General features: G+C 42.8%; 1 protein-coding gene across 2 annotated transcripts; it reads right to left on the reverse strand.

Moving 5' to 3' along the window:
- Positions 1–4,219: 4,219 nt before the first annotated feature.
- On the reverse strand, positions 4,220–20,954 carry LOC139420117 (xin actin-binding repeat-containing protein 1). Of its 2 annotated transcripts, XM_071169850.1 has the most exons (3): positions 20,537–20,954; positions 10,545–10,592; positions 4,220–9,887 (listed from the first exon to the last, which is right to left on the reverse strand). In XM_071169850.1, exon 3 carries the CDS (start codon positions 9,885–9,887, stop codon positions 4,647–4,649), a length of 5,241 nt encoding a protein of 1,746 aa, XP_071025951.1. In that variant the 5' UTR covers positions 10,545–10,592; positions 20,537–20,954; the 3' UTR covers positions 4,220–4,646. The 2 variants fall into 2 exon arrangements, with proteins under 2 accessions (XP_071025951.1, XP_071025950.1); XM_071169849.1 differs by lacking the exon at positions 20,537–20,954 and having other exon boundaries at positions 10,545–10,610.
- Positions 20,955–23,631: the final 2,677 nt, after the last annotated feature.

A 23,631-nucleotide genomic window follows, 5' to 3' on the forward strand; every position in this document is an offset into this window, starting at 1 on the left:
ACTTTTTGAGCTACAGTAGACTGTTGAAGCTATAGTAGACTGTTGGAGCTACAGTAGACTGTTGGAGCCGACTGTTGGAGCTGCAGTAGACTGTTGAAGCTACAGTAGACTTTTTGAGCTACAGTAGACTGTTGAAGCTATAGTAGACTGTTGGAGCAGACTTGAAGCTACAGTAGACTGTTGAAGCAGACTATTTGAGCTACAGTAGACTGTTGGAGCAGACTGTTGGAGCTACAGTAGACTGTTGGAGCCGACTGTTGGAGCTGCAGTAGACTGTTGGAGCTACAGTAGACTTTTTGAGCTACAGTAGACTGTTGAAGCTATAGTAGACTTTTGGAGTTACAGTAGACTGTTGGAGTGGGCTGTTGGAGCTACTGTAGACTGTTGGAGCAGACTTTTGGAGTTACAGTAGACTGTTGGAGTGGGCTGTTGGAGCTACTGTAGACTGTTGGATCTACTGTAGACTGTATTTAATTGCACCTGCGATAACATCTGCAACACTGTGTACATGACCAATAAACATTTGATTTGATCTAGAAAAAAAGGTGAAATCACAGTCATTTTGCTGATATGGAAAACATGAAATGAGAATCCTGTTTGGGATCATCTGTTTGTCTCTCAGTAATCATTCATAATATTTGTCTGTAATTGCTTCTATAAAGTTACTACATTACTTTAATTAAATGATAATGCTATAAAAACACTTTATATATGCACGTGTCTGTGTTGTCATGTGTCTGTGTGGTCACTAAACTCACCATCAAGGAGCTCTATATGACGTCGGTCCAGCTAGACCCCAGCGTCTCATTGGTTCTCTGCAGCCAGCGGTCTTCGTATTGGTTGTGGCCAAAGCCCTCGTCATAGTTCCCTTTCCTGCTGAACAGCTGCTGCTAGTGGAATACACAGAAGAACTCCCGGGTACAGTGGAGCATAGTTGCTCCTGCTACAACACGTAGACAGACCCACTGCGTCTATTTCCTTAATGGATACATCTTTTGCTGATTTGCATAGTTAATTGTTTAATTCCAGCATTCATGTCCAGAATTGTAATAAATGCCTTCATTTCCTGCTCTGTGTTGTCATTGACACACTGTAGCTAGGCTTCCATTGGAGACAGATTTTAATGTAAATATTCTAATGTCTGCATAAAACAATATGCACATTTTCATCAAACTGATTTTTTGCGGATAAAAGACTGTGCGTGATGATGTAGTGCATATGAAAATACCTTTTGTTGTTGAATTCCCAGGTACCGAATCAAAAATACAAGTTAAATGGGTTTCCATTGCATTTTTAACTGTACTTATGGATTTGTCACAAAAACTTTAGCGTTTATGTAGAAAATGTGCCCAGTCTGGTCTGCTGCCTGCACTCTAGCCAACAGCTCACACATACAGTGCAGATAGGCAACCTACGTTGAGATTATTATGGATAAGAGCAATATTATTTGTATTTGTCAAACTGCAGCCAAGCATCGATCATCATGTCACCAGACTAAGACCCTGAATATTTATTGGAAAGGAGCATCAAGCTCATCACCGTGCACTTTCACCACCCTGTGAAGTACATCATCATTTATTTCATCTAATAATCTAATCTCATAAACTCCACATTGACTTCTGTATTATGGTTATTATGTCAATATTTGCTTTCCATCCCAATTTCTCACGTAATTAAACAAACAAATTGTCTGTCTGCAATTATAACATTGTACCAGCCTTTTTCATGTTTCCATCAGCCCGGATATGACTTTTTTCACGAGTCATGTAATTCATCTGAATGAAATAGGTTGACTGAAACAAAGGTTTGTGTCACGTTTCTTTTGTCTTAGTAGCCTCTATATTTCCTGCAGTTCCTACCTTCACCGGTCATAATCTGGGGGTTTGTACTCCAAAAGTTGTTGACTGTTTTTGTACTTGCCAGTTAAGGTAGCAGTTCTCAGCTGTTAGCAGCCAATGACTAGCGGTTTCGCTGTGACGATAAAAACGTATGACAACCATATTTATTCAGATTCATTACCAAATTACTTAATGTAACAAATCAAACATTAAACCTCAAAAATAATTCATGGCAATTCATGGTAGCCCCCTAAACTATTTTTTTTATATCAGGCATTTATTTAAAACAGGCGTTAATTTGCTGAAATGTGTCCTGTTGACCAGCTATTAAAAGGGCCAGGCGGCTATTTGAGACTCTTCGTTCAAAGTTTTACGGGAAACATCATTTTAATAAGAGTTTGATTCCCACTTCACAAGTGACTTGTGTGAATTTCCATTCATCAAGGATATGGTGATGGATAGGTTTGATTGGTTAACACTGTTGAGCAGATCTCATTGTCTCTCGCTTTTTCTGAGTGCATACAGCAGAAACTCTTGTTGTGATATATGCATTTTTCTGATTTTCTCCATGAACTGGTTTCAGGCAGGATGAACACATGTCCTGTTTAGAGATGGTGGGACAGGGAGTACAGTGTATTAAGTTATCGTCATTTTGCAACCCTAGATACAGTTGAAGTCGAAAGTTTACATACACTTGGGTTGGAGTCATTAAAACTCCCTTTTCAACCACTACGCAAATATCTTGTTAACAAACTATAGTTTTGGCAAGTCAGTTAGGACATCTACTTTGTGCATGACACAAGTAATTTTTCCGACAATTGTTTACAGACAGATTATTTCACTTATAATTCAATGTATCACAATTCCAGTGGGTCAGAAGTTTACATACACTAAGTTGACTGTGCCTTTAAACAGCTTGGAAAATTCTAGAAAATTATGTCATCGCTGTAGAAGCTTCTGATAGGCTAATTGACATCATTTGAGTCAATTGGAGGTGTACCTGTGGATGTATTTCAAGGCCTACCTTCAAACTCAGTGCTTATTTGCTTGACATGATGGGAAAATCAAAAGAAATCAGCCAAGACCTCAGAAGAAAAAATGGTATACCTCCACAAGTCTGATTAATCCTTGGGAGCAATTTCCAAATGCCTGAAGGTACCACGTTCATTTGTACAAACAACAGTACGCAAGTATAAACACCATGGGAACACGCAGCTGTCATACCGCTCAGGAAGGAGACACATTCTGTCTCCTAGAGATGAACGTACTTTGGTGCGAAAGGGTCAAATTAATTCCAGAACAACAGCAAAGGACCTTGTGAAGATGCTGGAGGAAACAAGTACAAAAGTTTCTATATCCACAGTAAAACAGGTCCTATATCGACATAACCTGAAAGGCCACTCAGCAAGGAAGAAGCCACTGTTCCAAAACCGCCATAAAAAAAACAGACTACGGTTTGCAACTGCACAAAGGGACAAAGATCAGACTTTTTGGAGAAATGTCCTCTGGTCTGATGAAACAAAAATAGAACTGTTTGGCCATAATGACCATCGTTATGTTTGGAGGAAAAAGGGGAGGCTTGCAACCCGAAGAGCACCATCCCAACCGTGAAGCACGGGGATGGCAGCATCATGTTGTGGGGGAGCTTTGCTGCAGGAGGGACTGGTGCACTTCACAAAATAGATGGCATCATGAGGAGAGACAATTATGTGGATATATTGAAGCAACATCTCAAGACATCAGTCAGGAAGTTAAAGCTTGGTCGCAAATGGGTCTTCCAAATGGACAATGACCCCAAGCACACTTCCAAAGTTGTGGCAAAATGGCTTAAGGACAACAAAGTCAAGGTATTGGAGTGGCCATCACTAAGCCCTGACCTCAATACTATAGAAAATGTGTGGGCAGAACTAAAAAAGTGTGTGAGAGCAAGGAGGCCTACAAACCTGACTCAGTTACATCAGCTCTGTCAGGTGGAATGGGACAAAATGTTAAATGACTGAAAACAATGAATGTCCTCTATGAATTTCATCTCATGTTAATTGACTGAAAACAATGAATGCCCTCTGAATTTCATCTCATGTTTAATGACTGAAAACAATTAATGTACTCTGAATTTCATCTCATGTTTAATGACTGAAAACAATGAAGGGCCTCTGAATTTCATCTCATGTTTAATGACTGAAAACAATGAAGGGCCTCTGAATTTCATCTCGTGTTTTTGTTATATTTGGAAAGAGGAAAGAAAGAGTTCTGACTCTTATTGCAGCTTTGGCAAGAACAACTCCTCAGGGAGAGGGGCGAGGTGTGTGTGTGTGTGTGGGCTGGGGGGAGATCCAGATTGTTGTTGATAAGCAGGACAGATAATAGGCAGCTGAACAAGAGAATATACAAACAACATTTTATTACAATTCTATCCAAACAAATGTTTCATGAAATCACACACTTTAAAAAATCTTGTCTTCCTGACTGTCATTTTTTTTATTTTATTTTTTTTTAACCTGAAGTGTCCTTTCTCATTCATTCAAACAGTTTATAAGATATGCCATTTTAGCCAAAGCGACTTGAGTAGATACATTTTTGTATGGGTGGCCCCAGCGGGAATCGAACCCACTGCCCTTGCCGTTGCAAGCACCGTTTTTAAAAAGGCGGTGACGGTTTGTTGATAGGCAAGATGACCTTGACCTACCCAATACCTGGTTGGACTGGTGGTCACTACCTAACCCCTGGGAGAGGTGCTGGTGTCTGCTGAATCACCACAGTGAATGTCTTGGTGAAGTAGACCTTTTTGCCAAACTGATCTGTCTTCTCCTAGTTCTCCCTAACTGTCTTAGTGTCGACGACCTCACTCCACTCTGGGGCTATCTTCACTTCGAGTACGCTGACCTGATGTTTCTGATTGAGAGGGCTTCTGCTACAAGGGCTACCAGAAGGGCGACACTTCAGGCTGAGCTGACAGGCTGAGCACAGTGGAGGCTGCAGGGAGGACTTTTGTCTGGCTGCAGAACCCTTCTGTCTGTCTGCAGACTCCTGTTGTCTGTCTGCAGACTCCTGTTGTCTGTCTTCTGACTCCTGCTTGGCTGCAGACTCCTGTTGTCTGGCTGCAGAACCCTTCTGTCTGTCTGCAGACTCCTGTTGTCTGTCTTCTGACTCCTGCTTGGTTACAGACTGGATGGAGATGAAGGAGGATGGAGGACTGCTCTGGGACTTAATGACAGGTCCCTCATCAGCTGGCAGACCTGGGTCTCTTTGTGTCTTAGTGGTAGGGCTGTCCTTTCCCTGGGCCGTCTTAGCTCTGCTGCTGGAGCCGGTACTGATAGTGCTGATGTTGCTAGTGGAGCCTTGGGTCTGGGCTGCTGTCCCCTTTAGGGACTCCTGGGCTGCTGTCCCCTTTAGGGACTCCTTAAACAGGCCAGACAGAACAGCGATATCAGAGTCTGACTTAAGAGTGGACACAGAGTACAAAGCCTTCTTAATGGCCACTTCTATATCCATCAGTCTGGCGAAAGTCTGCTCCTTCAGGTTCATGATCTCCTCACTTGCTCTCTCCAGATTTCCGAACACAAGAGCCATGGAGGACATTGAGGTCTCAGTATCATCTTTCAGCGTCTCTGATCTCTTCACTTCTGAGATCTTCTGTTCCACCTTGGTCTGTTGTTGTTGTTTACGTTGTCTCTTGTCTCTTGGGGCAACGACCCAGTCAGGTATATTCTCAAATATTTTCCTGAGGGCCCTGACGTCCACCTGTCTGGTGTCTTCCTCCACCTCCTCCACCCAGGTCAAGATCTCTTTCAGCTCCTCCTGCTTCCTCAGGTTGTCAAAGATCTCCATGGCCATGGTCACGTTACCCCTCATGATCTTATCCATGTGGACCGACAGCCTCTGGCCACGCTCATCCTCTGTCTCTGCTTTCATCTCCGCTTTCATCTCCGCTTTCTTCTCCCTCATTACCACTGTGTTTTCCTTCTCTTCTTTCTGGATGTTGTTCTCTGGTTTACTGCATGGTTGAGGCTGAGAAGGGTCACTGGCTTGCTGTCCCACAGCAGTGTGTGTAACTGTGAGAGAGGTGTGTTTCTGGTTCTCTTCACTCTGGGTCATCTTCACGTGTTTAGGTTTCACAGGGGCTTTACTCTTCCCTCCAAAGTTCTGAAGTGCTGCTTGAAACCCTATGAAGTCCTCATTGACCTTCTCTTTGTCCTTTAGGGCCCCCTGGGGTCCCTGTCTCTGCTCTATAGGAGTCCTTTCTTGTGGTGACTTAGTGTTGCTCTCCTCCACTGGAACCAAGTTAAAACTAGTCTGTCTCTGAGGGATGACCTCAGACCCTTGACCTTCCTGGTTTAATGTCATTTCCTCATTGAGTTGGGTTGCATCACCAGTGTGTTGGGTGGCCTCGGCAGCCTCAGTATCAGCTGTTCCTACTGAGCTCCCAGCTGGCCTCTCAGATACGTACCTACTCTGTTGTGCCTCCGGAACACTATCTGTCTGTTGTAAGCCTCTGCAAAGGGCATCTGCGTAGGACTTTGGTTTGATAGTGAATGTTTGGGGAGATTGCTCTTCTTTTGATTGACTTTTAGTTGATTTCTTTGATTCCTTTGATTTGGTTGATTCTTTTGATTGACTTTTGGTTGACTCTTTTGTTTGACTTTTGGTTGACTCTTTCAGTTGAGTACTGTGAGTACTAGCAATACTAGAAATACTACTAGTAGTTCTTATAGAAATGGTGTGGCTGTCACTGATATCTACCTCTGTCTCTGTTGACTGACTAGCTGTGCTTCCTGTCATCTGACCTGGTTTAAGAGGAACTGCTGGTTTCGGCAGAAGACCTGGTTTAGGAGGAACTGCTGGTTTCGGCAGAAGACCAGGTTTTGGGCCAACATGTCTTTTCTTTTTATTTGAGGGAGCTAGAGATTGAGAGCCAGTCTGAGATTCATGTTTCAAAGTGGAGGCTGTAGCTAGTTTATTTGTGGTTTGGTCTGGGCTGGGGGGGTTTGCAGTTGCTACTCTCAGCTCCTTGGTGGCCACCTGTTCTCCTTCACTCATCGCTACTGAAGAGAATGGTTGAGCTTCAGTCAGAAATCCAGTCTTTAATTCACTGTGTTTTGGAACATTCCTCATATCAGGTTTCCTCTTTTGGCTTTGAAATGTAGATTTCCCAGAGTTCCTGTATATCATGGCAGCCTTGAAGTCTCCTTGGCTGACGTTAACGCCGCTAGTCTTCTCTAAAGAATGAAGCACTGCCTGTAGATTACCTCTCAGTACCTCCTCCTTCTCCTCTTCCTCCTCCTCCTCTGTTGTAGCACTCTGTAACGACTTCATGGCAGGTTTTAAGTGTCCTCTCTGGACCACCTCAGTGCCCTCTTGGACCTCCACACTCAAGGCTTCTGCATTTTGTAGTTCTTCAGAAGACGTAGCAGCACAGCTAGCCTCTTCGGTCTTGAGGCGGCAGGGTGTAGGTTCATGTTCTGAGGTGATAGAGGAGTGGGATGTGGAGATCTTTATAACAGAATTACAGCTGGTCTCTTCCTTCTGCACAGAGGTCTGCTGGACATCTACTACAATGTCACTGCTCTTCACAGAGATGGCTTGTCCTTCACTCATCACTACTGAAGGGGCTGGTTGAGCTTCAGTCAGAGTCCCAGTCTTTACTTCACTGTGTTGGGGAGCATACCTCACATTAGTCTTCTTCTTATGGCTTCCTTTCTGAGATTTTGGAGATTTCCTGCAGATCATGGCAGCCTCGAAGTCTCCTTGGCTGACATTAACGCCACTAGTCTTCTCCAGAGATTGGAGCGCTGCCTGTACATTACCTCTCACTACCTCCTCCTCCTCCTCCTGGTGCTGCTCTGTGGATGTCTGGGATGTGGAGGTCTTTATAACAGAATCAGAGCACGTCTCTATCTTCTCCACAGAGGTGTGCTGGTCCTGTACTATTGCTTTAGAGGTCTTCTCTGCCTTAGTCTCGTTCTGTTGGGCACAGCTCTGGTTGGCTAAGAAGATGTTCTTAAGGACTATATCCGGATCATTCTGCTCCACCTGATCCTCTGGTTGGTGTTGTTGATTATGTATCTTTGGCTCCGTGGAGACACCTGTTACAACATCAGTCCGAAGTGGGAGTTCCTTCTCCTCTGGCTGGACCTGCAAGGTTTTCAGATACTCCAAATCTCCCTTTTCAATGCAGCTCCTGAATAACTTGACATTCCCCATGACATTGACCTCAGGTTTGTAAGTGGCTGGGGCTGAGTGGTCCTGACTGGTGGCCAAGAGACAGCTGATGGTTGACTTCACATCGCCTCTCCTTACTTCACCAGTCTCAGTTTTAATCTCATCGCCTGCAGCAATGTCTAGGACGTTGGTCTCCGTCCTCTGTTCCTGTGGGGGATAGTACCTCTCCACCTCTCCTTCAGAATTGTTGTACAGGGAGTAAACGGTGACCTCAGTCTGTCCCTGACCGTCCTCCTGTATAACTACTCCTTTCCTCAGAGAGCTGTCCTGACTGAGGATGTCCTCAATGAGCTGGACAACGTTAGCTGTTCTGAACCCTTTATCTTGGTTTGAAGCCAGACGTACCTGATGGAAAGGTACCATCACCATGGTAACCTCCACGTTCCTCTTCGCGTCCTCCTTCAGGTAAACCACCTGAGGCTTAAGGGTTGCCCGGGGTAACAGCTGGAGTATAAAATTCTTAACCCTGCCCTCAGCCACCTTTTCCTGTTCTATCTCTGGTCTCAGACCGGGGGTCAGCCTGTACCTAGCCTTCTGACCACTTCCTGTCTCGCTAGCCTTGATGATGGATCCGTGGGAGTGGAGGGCGTTGAAGTGATAGAGAGAGTTCAATGTCTCGCTGATGCTCTCTGCCACCATCTCCATCTCCTCTCTGTTATGGTGGTTAATCAGGTCGAACAGAGTGGACTCAAACAATTGAGCTCTGTTCCTTACGTTAGCCACTAACTCTAACATGTCCTCCTGGACCCTTCTATCAGGAGCTAGGTCGCCTGGGAGTGAACTAGTGTTCTGGGGCTTTGGTTCCTGCATATGTGATGGTTTTCCAGTTTTATTTATTGCTTGGTTTTCAAGCAGAGAAGTACACGGATACTTTGGAATTCTTGGACTAGTTTCAACATCTGCGTTTGAAACACACTGTGACTTTCTCTCAAAGACTTGTTTGACTGTGGAGAACCCTTCATGCTGTGGCTGAACCTCAGTGTCTGCACTATTAGCACCGACACCCAGATCTTCTCCCTCAGACTGAGAACTCACATCAAGATTTTTAAAACAAATTTGGCTTTTGATCACTTTCTGATCTGTCTTACTGCTTCCTGTCTCAAACACTTGTTTTCTCTTCTGAACAGCTCCCCTCTCATCCTCTGACACGATAACCTTGTTCAGGGTCACGTCCTCCTGGTTGGCCCTCAGGGTGTCGACTTGCTGGCTCTCAAACAGCCTCCTAGCAGACTGGACGTCCAACCTGACCATCTCCTCCTCCTCACACTCAGTAAGTTCCCCATGAATAGCATCAGTCCTCTCCACCTGGTCTGTGGTTTCTTTAACCCTCTCCTCCTGAAGGTTCTGGTTATACCATGGCTGTTCAAACAAAGCTGATGTTCTCTTCACGTCTCCCCAAACACCAACACCAGCCCCAACTCTATTCCCGGCCCCCTCCGCGATGTGCATTTTAGAAGTGTGGGGATCCACAGTATTGCTCTGTACACAGTTCTCGAATATCAACCGCCTGGACAGGACCTCTCCCTCGTATCCGGTCTCGCCAGCTATCGGCTGGGTTTCTAAACACAGCACTTCAGCCAGCTCCTGATCCACCACCCCATCTAGGCTTTCCAGGCTCCTCAGCTCCGGGTGGGTGTGCTTCAGGAGCCTCCGCAGCTCAACTTTCTGTCGCTGTTGGTACAATGCTGACAATGCCTCTTTGGAAGGAAGAGTGGGAGAGGCGATGGATGGCTGGGTGGATGTTCTCACAGTGGGTCCTGCCTCTTGGTGAAGTCTGGATGGACCAGGTTGAAGAAGACCATCTTTCCTCTGTTGGCTAACCTCTGCCATCTTAGATGGAAAGCAAAAAGGGGATATTGTTGTCATTGTCTCCATTGAGGGAAGTACCAATTCAAAGAAAACCATGCGCAGAGAGGACAGCCATGCTTGAAGGGGTTTATACATTACCGTTGGTCAGCTTGCAAACAGCTTTCCATAAACCAAGTTGCATTCTACATTTTACTCATTTAGCAGACGCTCTTATCCAGAGCGACGTTCAAGGCCACATCGACAGATCTTTCACCTAGGGGATTTGAACCAGCAACCTTTAGATTACTGACCCTTAACCGCTAGGCTACCTGCTGCCCATTCTATTAGCTGAACTCCAAATATTCTATAAGCTCAACTCCAAAAATTATGTTTGCTGAACTCAAAACATTTTGTTAGCTTAACTCCAGAACAATGTGTTTGCTGAACTCCAAAACAATCCGTGCCATAAGTCACAGTCCTCGGAGAAAGGAGACATGTCCACATTCTTCAATGTTTGTATTGTTATGGTTATATTGCCATGTTATCCCCTGAATAACAGCAACAACAAGAACAACATCCACAACAACCCACCGTTAACTGCAAGCAAAACAAACAATCCTTGTAAAACACACCTTGCACTTTGCCATGCCAACTCTGGGAGTTTATGAACACAATAGGACTCCAGTTTCCTCTGCCTACCTTGGATGGTTTCCCTCCTCTCTTGGTTGGAGAGGATGGATCTTGAGCCTGCAGGAAAAGGATCATTATATCAGGTCAGACAACCAAGAGAATTCTCTTTGGTTATAGTCACAGCCGTGTATATTCCCCCTCAAGCAGATACCACGACGGCTCTCAAGGAACTACACGGGTCTTTATGCAAACTGGAAACCACATATCCTGAGGCCGCATTAACTGTAGCTAGGGATTTTAACAGAGCTAATTTGAGGAAAACGCTACTGAAGCTCTATCAATACATTGACTGTAGTCCTTGCTTAGGAAAAACACTAGACCACTGCTACTCACCTTTTTGAGATGCTTACAAGGCCCTCCCCCACCCTCCCTTTGGCAAATCAGATCATGACTCCATTTTGCTCCTCCCTTCCTATAGGCAGAAACTCAAACAGGAAGTACCCGTGCTAAGGTCTATTCAACGCTGGTCTGACCAATCGAAATTCATAGTTCAAGATTGTTTTGATCACGCTGACAGATATGTTTTGGGTAGCCTTTGAGAATAACATTGACGTGTTCACAGACACGGTGACTGAGTTCATCAGGAAGTGTGTAGTGGATGTTGTTCCCACGGTGACTATTAAAACCTAACTAAACCAGAAACTATGGATAAATGGTAGCATTTGGGCAAAACTGAAAGCACAAACCACCGCATTTGACCATTGAAAGGTGACTGGAAATATGGTTGAATACAAACATTGTCGTTATTCCCTCCAAAAGGCAATCAAACAGGCAAAACGTCAGAACAGAGTCAAAGTGGAGTCTCAATTCAACGACTCAGACATGAGATGTATGTGGCAGGGTCTACAGATAATCACAGATGACAAAGGGAAAACCAGACACGTCGCGGACACCGACGTCTTGCTTCCGGACAAGCTCAACACCTTCGGCCGCTTTGAGGATAACACTGTGCCAGTGATGCGGCCCTCTCCCAAGGACTGTGGGCTCTCATTCTCCGTGGCCGACGTGAGTAAGACATCTAAGCGTGTTAACCCTCTCAAGGCTACCGGCCCAGATGGTATCCCTATCCGCGTCCTCAGAACATGCGCAGATCACCTGGTTAGAGTGTTTACGGACATATTAAATCTATCTCTATCCCAGTCTGCTGACCCCACTTGCTTCAAGATGTACACCATTGTTCCTGTACCCAAGAAAGCAAAAGTAACTGAACTAAATGACTATCGCACCGTAGCACTCACTTCTGACATCATAAAGTGCTTTGAGAGGCTAGTTAAGGATAATATCACTTCTACCTTACCTGACACCTTAGACCCACTTCAATTTGCATACCGCCCAAATAGATCCACAGATCTGCAGACTGCCCTAGCCCATCTGGACAAGAGGAATACTTATGTAAGAATGCTGTTTGTTGACTATAGCTCAGCCTTCAACACCATAGTACCCTCCAAGCTCATCATTAAGCTGGAGGCCCTGGTTCTGAACCCCCCCTGTGCAACTGGGTCCTGGAATTCCTGACGGGCCACCCCCAGGTGGTGAAGGTAGGAAGCAACATCTCCACTTCACTGACCCTCAACACTGGGGCCCCACAAGGGTGCGTGCTCAGCCCCCTCCTGTAGTCCCTGTTCACCCGTGACTGCGTGGCCACGCACGCCTCGAACTCAATCATCAAGTTTGCAGACAATACAAAAGTAATGGGCCTGATTACCAACAATGATGAGACAGCCTACAGGGAGGAGGTGAGGGCCCTGGCGGAGTGGTGCCATGAAAATAACCTCTGCCTTAACATTAACAAAACAAAGGAGATGATTGTGGACCTCAGGGAACAACAGATGGAGCACCCCCTGATCCACATTGACGGGACAGTAGTGGAGAAGGTGGAAAGCTTCAAGTTCCTCTGCGTACACATCACTGACAATCTGAAATGGTCCACCCACACAGACAGTGTGGTGAAGAAGGCGCAACAAGTGCCTCTTCAACCTCAGGAGGCTGAAGAAATTTGGCTTAGCCCCTAAGACACTCACAAACTTTTACAGATGTACAATTGAGAGCATCCTGTCGGGCTGTTGGTATGCCAACTGCACTGCCATCAACAGCAGGGCTCTCCAGAGGGTGGTGAGGTCTTACCAACGCATCACCGGGGGCAAACTACCTGCCCTCCAGGACACCTACAGCACCCAATGTCACAGGACGGCCAAAAAGATTTGAAGGGCATCAACAACCCGAGACACGGCCTGTTCCCCCCGGCAACATCCAGAAGGCGAGGTCAGTACAGGTGCATCAAAGCTGGGACAGAGAGACTGAAAAACAGCTTCTATCTCAAGGACATCAGACTGTTAATTAGCCATCACTAGCCGGCTTCCACCCAGTTATTCAACCCTGTACCTTAGAGTCTGCTTCCCTATATACATAGACATGGAATCACTGGCCACTTTAATAATGTTTACATACTGTTTTACTCATTTCATATGTATATACTGTATTCTATTCTACTGTGTTTTAGTCTATGCCAACCCGACATTCCTCTTCCTAATATACTTATATATTTCTTAATTCCATTCTTTTACTTTTAGATTTGTGTTTATTGCTGTGAATTGTTAGATACTACTGCACTGTTGGAGCTAGGAACACAAGCATTTTGCTACACCAGCAATAACATCTGCTAAATATGTGTATGTGACCAATAATGTTTAATTTGATTTAGACCATCATAATAACATCTAAATAGAACATCAGACCATCATAATAACATCTAAATAGAACATCAGACCATCATAATAACATCTAAATAGAACATCAGACCATCATAATAACATCTAAATAGAACATCAGACCATCATAATAACATCTAAATAGAACATCAGACCATCATAATAACATCTAAATAGAACATCAGACCATCATAATAACATCTAAATAGAGGATCAGACCATCATAATAACATCTAAATAGAACATCAGACCATCATAATAACATCTAAATAGAACATCAGACCATCATAATAACATCTAAATAGAACATCAGACCATCATAATAACATCTAAATAGAACATCAGACCATCATAATAACATCTAAATAGAGGATCAGACCATCATAATAACATCTAAATAGAACATCAGACCATCATAATAACATCTAAATAGAACATCAGACCATCATAATAACATCTAAATAGAACATCAGACCATCATAATAACATCTAAATAGAACATCAGACCATCATAATAACATCTAAATAGAGGATCAGACCATCATAATAACATCTAAATAGAGCATCAGACCATCATAATAACATCTAAATAGAACATCAGACCATCATAATAACATCTAAATAGAACATCAGACCATCATAATAACATCTAAATAGAACATCAGACCATCATAATAACATCTAAATAGAACATCAGACCATCATAATAACATCTAAATAGAACATCAGACCATCATAATAACATCTAAATAGAACATCAGACCATCATAATAACATCTAAATAGAACATCAGACCATCATAATAACATCTAAATAGAGGATCAGACCATCATAATAACATCTAAATAGAACATCAGACCATCATAATAACATCTAAATAGAACATCAGACCATCATAATAACATCTAAATAGAGGATCAGACCATCATAATAACATCTAAATAGAACATCAGACCATCATAATAACATCTAAATAGAACATCAGACCATCATAATAACATCTAAATAGAGCATCAGACCATCATAATAACATCTAAATAGAACATCAGACCATCATAATAACATCTACATAGAGGATCAGACCATCATAATAACATCTAAATAGACCATCATAATAACATCTAAATAGACCATCATAATAACATCTAAATAGAACATCAGACCATCATAATAACATCTAAATAGAACATCAGACCATCATAATAACATCTAAATAGAACATCAGACCATCATAATAACATCTAAATAGAACATCAGACCATCATAATAACATCTAAATAGAACATCAGACCATCATTATAACATCTAAATAGAACATCAGACCATCATAATAACATCTAAATAGAGGATCAGACCATCATAATAACATCTAAATAGAACATCAGACCATCATAATAACATCTAAATAGAACATCAGACCATCATAATAACATCTAAATAGAACATCAGACCATCATAATAACATCTAAATAGAGGATCAGACCATCATAATAACATCTAAATAGAACATCAGACCATCATAATAACATCTAAATAGAACATCAGACCATCATAATAACATCTAAACAGAACATCAGACCATCATAATAACATCTAAATAGAGGATCAGACCATCATAATAACATCTAAATAGAACATCAGACCATCATAATAACATCTAAATAGAACATCAGACCATCATAATAACATCTAAATAGAACATCAGACCATCATAATAACATCTAAATAGAACATCAGACCATCATAATAACATCTAAATAGAGGATCAGACCATCATAATAACATCTAAATAGAGCATCAGACCATCATAATAACATCTAAATAGAACATCAGACCATCATAATAACATCTAAATAGAACATCAGACCATCATAATAACATCTAAATAGAACATCAGACCATCATAATAACATCTAAATAGAACATCAGACCATCATAATAACATCTAAATAGAACATCAGACCATCATAATAACATCTAAATAGAACATCAGACCATCATAATAACATCTAAATAGAACATCAGACCATCATAATAACATCTAAATAGAGGATCAGACCATCATAATAACATCTAAATAGAACATCAGACCATCATAATAACATCTAAATAGAACATCAGACCATCATAATAACATCTAAATAGAGGATCAGACCATCATAATAACATCTAAATAGAACATCAGACCATCATAATAACATCTAAATAGAACATCAGACCATCATAATAACATCTAAATAGAGCATCAGACCATCATAATAACATCTAAATAGAACATCAGACCATCATAATAACATCTACATAGAGGATCAGACCATCATAATAACATCTAAATAGACCATCATAATAACATCTAAATAGACCATCATAATAACATCTAAATAGAACATCAGACCATCATAATAACATCTAAATAGAACATCAGACCATCATAATAACATCTAAATAGAACATCAGACCATCATAATAACATCTAAATAGAACATCAGACCATCATAATAACATCTAAATAGAACATCAGACCATCATTATAACATCTAAATAGAACATCAGACCATCATAATAACATCTAAATAGAGGATCAGACCATCATAATAACATCTAAATAGAACATCAGACCATCATAATAACATCTAAATAGAACATCAGACCATCATAATAACATCTAAATAGAACATCAGACCATCATAATAACATCTAAATAGAGGATCAGACCATCATAATAACATCTAAATAGAACATCAGACCATCATAATAACATCTAAATAGAACATCAGACCATCATAATAACATCTAAACAGAACATCAGACCATCATAATAACATCTAAATAGAGGATCAGACCATCATAATAACATCTAAATAGAACATCAGACCATCATAATAACATCTAAATAGAACATCAGACCATCATAATAACATCTAAATAGAACATCAGACCATCATAATAACATCTAAATAGAACATCAGACCATCATAATAACATCTAAATAGAACATCAGACCATCATAATAACATCTAAATAGAACATCAGACCATCATAATAACATCTAAATAGAACATCAGACCATCATAATAACATCTAAATAGAACATCAGACCATCATAATAACATCTAAATAGAACATCAGACCATCATAATAACATCTAAATAGAACATCAGACCATCATAATAACATCTAAATAGAGGATCAGACCATCATAATAACATCTAAATAGAACATCAGACCATCATAATAACATCTAAATAGAACATCAGACCATCATAATAACATCTAAATAGAGGATCAGACCATCATAATAACATCTAAATAGAACATCAGACCATCATTATAACATCTAAATAGAGGATCAGACCATCATAATAACATCTAAATAGAACATCAGACCATCATAATAACATCTAAATAGAACATCAGACCATCATAATAACATCTAAATAGAGCATCAGACCATCATAATAACATCTAAATAGAACATCAGACCATCATAATAACATCTAAATAGAACATCAGACCATCATAATAACATCTAAATAGAACATCAGACCATCATAATAACATCTACATAGAGGATCAGACCATCATAATAACATCTAAATAGACCATCATAATAACATCTAAATAGAACATCAGACCATCATAATAACATCTAAATAGAACATCAGACCATCATAATAACATCTAAATAGAACATCAGACCATCATAATAACATCTAAATAGAACATCAGACCATCATTATAACATCTAAATAGAACATCAGACCATCATAATAACATCTAAATAGAGGATCAGACCATCATAATAACATCTAAATAGAGGATCAGACCATCATAATAACATCTAAATAGAACATCAGACCATCATAATAACATCTAAATAGAACATCAGACCATCATAATAACATCTAAATAGAACATCAGACCATCATAATAACATCTAAATAGAGCATCAGACCATCATAATAACATCTAAATAGAACATCAGACCATCATAATAACATCTAAATAGAACATCAGACCATCATAATAACATCTAAATAGAACATCAGACCATCATAATAACATCTAAATAGAACATCAGACCATCATAATAACATCTAAATAGAACATCAGACCATCATAATAACATCTAAATAGAACATCAGACCATCATAATAACATCTAAATAGAACATCAGACCATCATAATAACATCTAAATAGAACATCAGACCATCATAATAACATCTAAATAGAACATCAGACCATCATAATAACATCTAAATAGAACATCAGACCATCATAATAACATCTAAATAGAACATCAGACCATCATAATAACATCTAAATAGAACATCAGACCATCATAATAACATCTAAATAGAACATAATAATAACATCTAAATAGAACATCAGACCATCATAATAACATCTAAACAGAGTATATAGGATTTTTAGAAACATTTTGTTGCAGAGGAAATACATGCAATTTTCAGTGTGGCCCTCTGTACCTAGTTGAAGACCGAATACGGCCTGGGGGAAATGTCCCCGTCTTAGCCAATCATAATAACTTCTAAATAGAGATTAGCACCTGTTCTGAAACTATAGTGAACAATTACAGGCCCTCATTCCATATGTCAACTATTAGAGTTTTATTACTATGTAGAGGTGAAGTCAGAAGGTTACATACACCTTAGCAAAATACATTTAAACTCAGTTTTTCACAATTCCTGACATTTAATCCTAGTGAAAATTCCCTGTTTTAGGTCAGTTAGGATCACCACATTTTAAGAATGTGAAATGTCAGAATAAAAGGTAGAGAGAATGATTTATTTCAGCTTTTATTTCTTTCATCACATTCCCAGTGGGTCAGAAGTTTACATACACTCAGTCAGTATTTGGTAGCATTGCCTTAAAATAGTTTAACTTGGGTTAAACGTTTCGGGTAGCCTTCCACAAGCTTCCCACAATAAGTTGGGTGAATTTTGTCCCTTTCCTCCTGACAGAGCTGGTGTAACTGAGTCAGGTTTGTAGGCCTCCTTGGGTGCACACACTTTTTCAGTTCTCCCTACAAATGTTCTATGGGATTGAGGTCAGGGCTTTGTGATGGCCACTCCAATACCTTGAGCTTGTTGTCCTTAAGCAAATTTGCCACAACTTTGGAAGTTTGCTTGGGGTCATTGTCCATTGGTAGACCCATTTGCGACCAAGCATTAACATCCTGACTGATGTCTTGAGATTTTGCTTCAATATTTCCACATAATTTTCCATCCTCATGATGCCATCTATTTTGTGAAGTGCACCAGTCCCTCCTGCAGCAAAGCTCCCCCACAACATGATGCTGCCAACCCTGTGCTTCACGGTTGGGATGGTGTTCTTCGGCTTGCAAGCCTCCCCCTTTTTCCTCCAAACATAACGATGGTCATTATGGCCAAACAGTTATATTTTTGTTTCATCAGACCAGAGGACATTTCTCCAAAAAGTACAATCTTTGTCCCCATGTGCAGTTGCAACGGTAGTCTGGCTTTTTTATGGCGGTTTTGGAGCAGTGGCTTCTTCCTTGCTGAGCGGCCTTTCAGGTTATGTCGATATTGGACTCGTTTTACTGTGGATATAGATACTTTTGTACCAGTTTCCTCTAGCATCTTCACAAGGTCCTTTGCTGTTGTTCTGGGATTGATTTGCACTTTTCGCACCAAAGTACGTTAATCTCTAGGAGACAGAACGTGTCTCCTTCCTGAGTGAAATAATCTGTTTGTCAACAATTGTTGTTAAAATTACTTGTGTCATGCACAAAGTAGATATTCTAACCGACTTGCCAAAACTATAGTTTGTTAACAAGAAATGTATGGAGTGGTTGAAAAACAAGTTTTAATGACTCCAACCTTGGTGCATGTAAACTTCCAACCTCAACTGCATGTATAAATTGGAGGCTAAAAGCTGAGGTGCATTATACAGCACATAAAAACACAGAGAAAAAGGAAGTCAGGAAGTAGCAGTCTGTCTTTAGGAGCATTGAGCAGCCTTCAAATCCAATGGGAATGAAACCCACAACAGTATTGTTTGGCGTTTCTAGGGCCATGCTCTTATCCACTGAACCACACAGGACCACATGACAATAGTTATCATTTCTCTGTCAGTAGTCATTACACCGTAATACACTCACTGAGCTGTTCTGTAACAGCTGTCTGTTCTAAATGTACCACTGGGTGAGTGGGAGGACACTGAACGCCTCTGACACAAATACAGATACAGAAGCAGACCAAGGGCCTTGTGATTCACACAGCGGAATCTATAGAAGAATCAGGGCCTTGTGATTCACACAGCAGAATCTATAGAAGAATCAGGGCCTTGTGATTCACACAGCAGAATCTATAGAAGAATCAGGGCCTTGTGATTCACACAGTAGAGCCAATAGAAGAAGCAGGGCCTTGTGATTCACCTTAGAACCTATAGAAGAATCAGGGCCTTGTGATTCACCGTTGAACCTATAGAAGAATCAGGGCCTTGTGATTCACCGTAGAAAATATAGAAAAATCAGGGCCTTGTGATTCACCGTAGAATCTATAGAAGAATCAGGGCCTTGTGATTCACCGTATAAACTATACAAGAATCAGGGCCTTGTGATTCACCTTAGAACCTATAGAAGAATCAGGGCCTTGTGATTCACTGTAGAACACACCCCTGCCCACATATACACACCCCTGGCCACAAATACACACACCCCTGGCCACATATACACACACCCCTGCCCACATATACACACCCCTGCCCACATATACACACCCCTGGCCACATATACACACACCCCTGCCCACATATACACACCCCTGCCCACATATACACATCCCTGCCCACATATACACACCCCTGCCCACATGTACACACCCCTGCCCGCATATACACACCCCTGCCCACATATACACACCCCTGCCCACATATACACACCCCTGCCCACATATACACACCCCTGCCCACATGTACACACCCCTGCCCGCATATACACACCCCTGCCCACATATACACACCCCTGCCCACATATACACACCCCTGCCCACATATACACACCCCTGCCCACATATACACACCCCTGCCCACATATATAGACCCCTGCCCACATATACACACCCCTGCCCACATGCAGACACCCCTGCCCACATATATAGACCCCTGCCCACGTATACACACCCCTGCCCACATGCAGACACCCCTGCCCACATGCACACAAACAAACAAACCTATACATGCTCAATTCTATCTTCACCAAAAATGAATCCACATGATTTTCCTTCATGTTAAACACGCCACGTACTCACAGGGGTAAACTGCTCTCAATCCCTTGTTCCTGACTGTCCTCTGTCCTCTGGGTTTGAAAGTTGAAGGTATGAATGCAACTGCTGCTAGGGTCTCTATCTCGCTATAGGACTGGTATCTGAGAGGTTAGCTTTAAATGGTTAGTCTCTCTCTCGCTATAGGACTGGTATCTGAGAGGTTAGCTTTAAATGGTTAGTCTCTCTCTCGCTATAGGACTGGTATCTGAGAGGTTAGCTTTAAATGGTTAGTCTCTCTCCCTCTGTCTCTGTCTGTCTCTGTCTGTCTCTCTCTGTCTCTGTCTCTGTCTCTGTCTCTCTCTCTCTCTCTCTGTCTCTCTCTCTGCACTTCTTGCTCTCTCTCTATATAAATCTCTCTCTCTGTCACTGTGTATTCCTGCCTGCTCCAGTGACAGCTGAGCATGTCATCCCAACACTTCCACACTGGAAGAAGGATCTGGTTCCAGGGTCTATTTCTGTCTCTCAGGGCGACTGGCCTAGTATTCTCCCCCCTTCTCCCTCCCCTTCCCTCCCCTTCCTCCACTGACCGCCAGCACTATTCCCACACACACTAGCCGGAGTCAATCACAGGCTGGCCCTGTCCACCACAGTGACAGAGCTATCCCCTCTCCTCCTCCTCCCTTCTCCTCCCTGCCCCTCACTTTACCAGTCAGGGTTTTATTTTGGCCTCATGTCCTAGCATAGGACCGCCCACTCTGTGATGTCAGCAGTGTTTACAAGACAGTGAGCCTCAGGTCGTGGTTCATAGGAACACTGGGACCCAAGAGTTTCAAATCAAATCAAATTTTTATTTGTCACATACACATGGTTAGCCAATGTTAATGCGAGTGTAGCGAAATGCTTGTGCTTCTAGTTTCGACAATGCAGTAATAACCAACAAGTAATCTAACCTAACAATTCCACAACTACTACCTTATACACACAAGTGTAAAGGGATAAAGAATATGTACATAAAGTTATATGAATGAGTGATGGTACAGAACAGCATAGGCAGATACAGTAGATGGTATCGAGTACAGTATATACAGTGGGGCAAAAAAGTATTTAGTCAGCCTCCAATTGTGCACGTTCTCCCACTTAAAAAGATGAGAGAGGCCTGTAATTTTCATCATAGGTACACTTCAACTATGACAGACAAAATGAGAAAAAGAAATCCAGAAAATCACATTGTAGGATTTTTTATGAATTTATTTGCAAATTATGGTGCAAAATAAGTATTTGGTCACCTACAAACAAGCAAGATGTCACACCCTGACCATAGTTTGCTTTGTATGTTTCTATGTTTTGGTTGGTCAGGGTGTGATCGGAGTGGGCATTCTATGTTGGATGTCTTGTTTGTCTATTTCTATGTCTGGCCTGATATGGTTCTCAATCAGAGGCAGGTGTTAGTCATTGTCTCTGATTGGGAACCATATTTAGGTAGCCTGGGTTTCACTGTGTGTTTGTGGGTGATTGTTCCTGTCTCTGTGTTTTGCACCAGATAGGGCTGTTTTTGGTTTTCCACGTTTATTGTTTTGTAGTGTTCGTGTTTATCTTTTTGTTATTAAACATGAATCAAAGAAACCACACTGCATTTTGGTCCGCCTCTACTTCACCACAGGAAAACCCTTACAGAATCACCCACCAACCAAGGACCAAGCGGCGTGGTAAACAGAGGCAGCAGCAACAGCAGCAGCAGGAGAAGCGACAGGTGCAGCAGGAGCAACAGCAAAAGCAGTAGCATGAGGAGCTAGCATGGCAGAGCGGCTGGAAGCCCGAGAGGCAGCCCCAAAAATGTATTGGGGGGGGGGGGGGGGGGGGGGCACAGGGAGAGTGTGGCAGAGTCAGGAATCAGACCTGAGCCAACTCCCCCTGTTTACTGTAAGGAGCCATGGATGGATTTGGAGCTGTCGGCGAAGCTGAGTGCTGAGTCTGAGAGTGTTGAGGATATATTGGACAGAGTAGAGAGAAGGCTGTTGGTTTGGCATAGTAGGCAAGGCATTCGCCCTGAGGTGCGTGTCCTCAGCCCGGTACCACCAGTGCCGGCACCCCGCACCAGGCTGTCTCTCCGTTCCATCAACACAGGTGCTCCCGCCTGTCCGGCGCTACCGGAGTTTCCGCCCCTCAGTCCAGAGGCACCAGCGCCACTCAGTCCAGAGGCGCCAGAGCCCCTCATTCCAGAGGCGCCGCCTGAGCGGTCCGTCTGCCCAGTGCTATCTGAGCTGTCCGTCTGTCCAGTGCTGCCAGAGCCTACCTCCTCTCCAGCGTTGCCGGAGCTTCCCGTCTGCCCAGCGCCGCCTGAGCTACCAGTCTGCCCAGCACCATCAGCGCCGCCTGAGCCACCCATCTGCCCAGCGCCGCCTGAGCCACCCGTCTGCCCAGCGCCGCCTGAGCCACCCGTCTGCCCAGCGCCGCCAGTGCCGCCCGTCTGCCCAGCGCCGCCTGTGCCGCCCGTCTGCAAGGAGCCGCCAGTCTGCAAGGGGCCGCCAGTGCCGCCAGTCTGCCAGGAGCCGCCAGTGCCGCCAGTCAGCCAGGAGCCGCCAGTCAGCCAGGAGCCGCCAGTGCCGCCAGTCAGCCAGGAGCCCCCAGTGCCGCCAGTCAGCCAGGAGCCGCCAGTGCCGCCAGTCAGCCAGGAGCCGCCAGTCAGCCAGGAGCCGCCAGTGCCGCCAGTCAGCCAGGAGCCGCCAGTGCCGCCAGTCAGCCAGGGTACTGTCACGCCCTGGCCTTAGTATTCTGTGTTTTCGTTAGTATTTTGGTGAGGCCAGGGTGTGACATGGGGATTTATGTGGTTTGTTTTGTCTGGGGTTGTTTGTATTTATGGGATTGTGGTTAGAGTAGTACTCTAGGTAAGTCTATGGTTGCCTAGAGTGGTTCTCAATCAGAGGCAGGTGTTTATCGTTGTCTCTGATTGGGAACCATATTTAGGCAGCCATATTCTTTAGGTCTCTTGTGGGTGATTGTTCCTGTCTTTGTGTTTGTGGCACCAGCTAGGACTGTTTCGGTTTTTTTCGCGTTTCTTGTTTTGTAGATTGTTGTACTTTCATCTTCATTAAAGATGTACAAAACTAACCACGCTGCATTTTGGTCCGCCTCTCTTTCAC

The sequence above is a fragment of the Oncorhynchus clarkii genome, chromosome 11, assembly GCF_045791955.1.
Source record: "Oncorhynchus clarkii lewisi isolate Uvic-CL-2024 chromosome 11, UVic_Ocla_1.0, whole genome shotgun sequence".
In the NCBI taxonomy this organism is placed as follows: Eukaryota; Metazoa; Chordata; class Actinopteri; order Salmoniformes; family Salmonidae; genus Oncorhynchus; species Oncorhynchus clarkii.

Excerpts from the sequence above, each read along its gene's own strand:
- LOC139420117 (XM_071169849.1), bottom strand. The coding sequence starts at position 10,610 with ATGATCCTTTTCCTGCAGGCTCAAGATCCATCCTCTCCAACCAAGAGA. Across the intron at positions 9,888-10,544 it reads GAGGAGGGAAACCATCCAAG|ATGGCAGAGGTTAGCCAACA; the intron begins GTAGGCAGAGGA and ends TTTCCATCTAAG.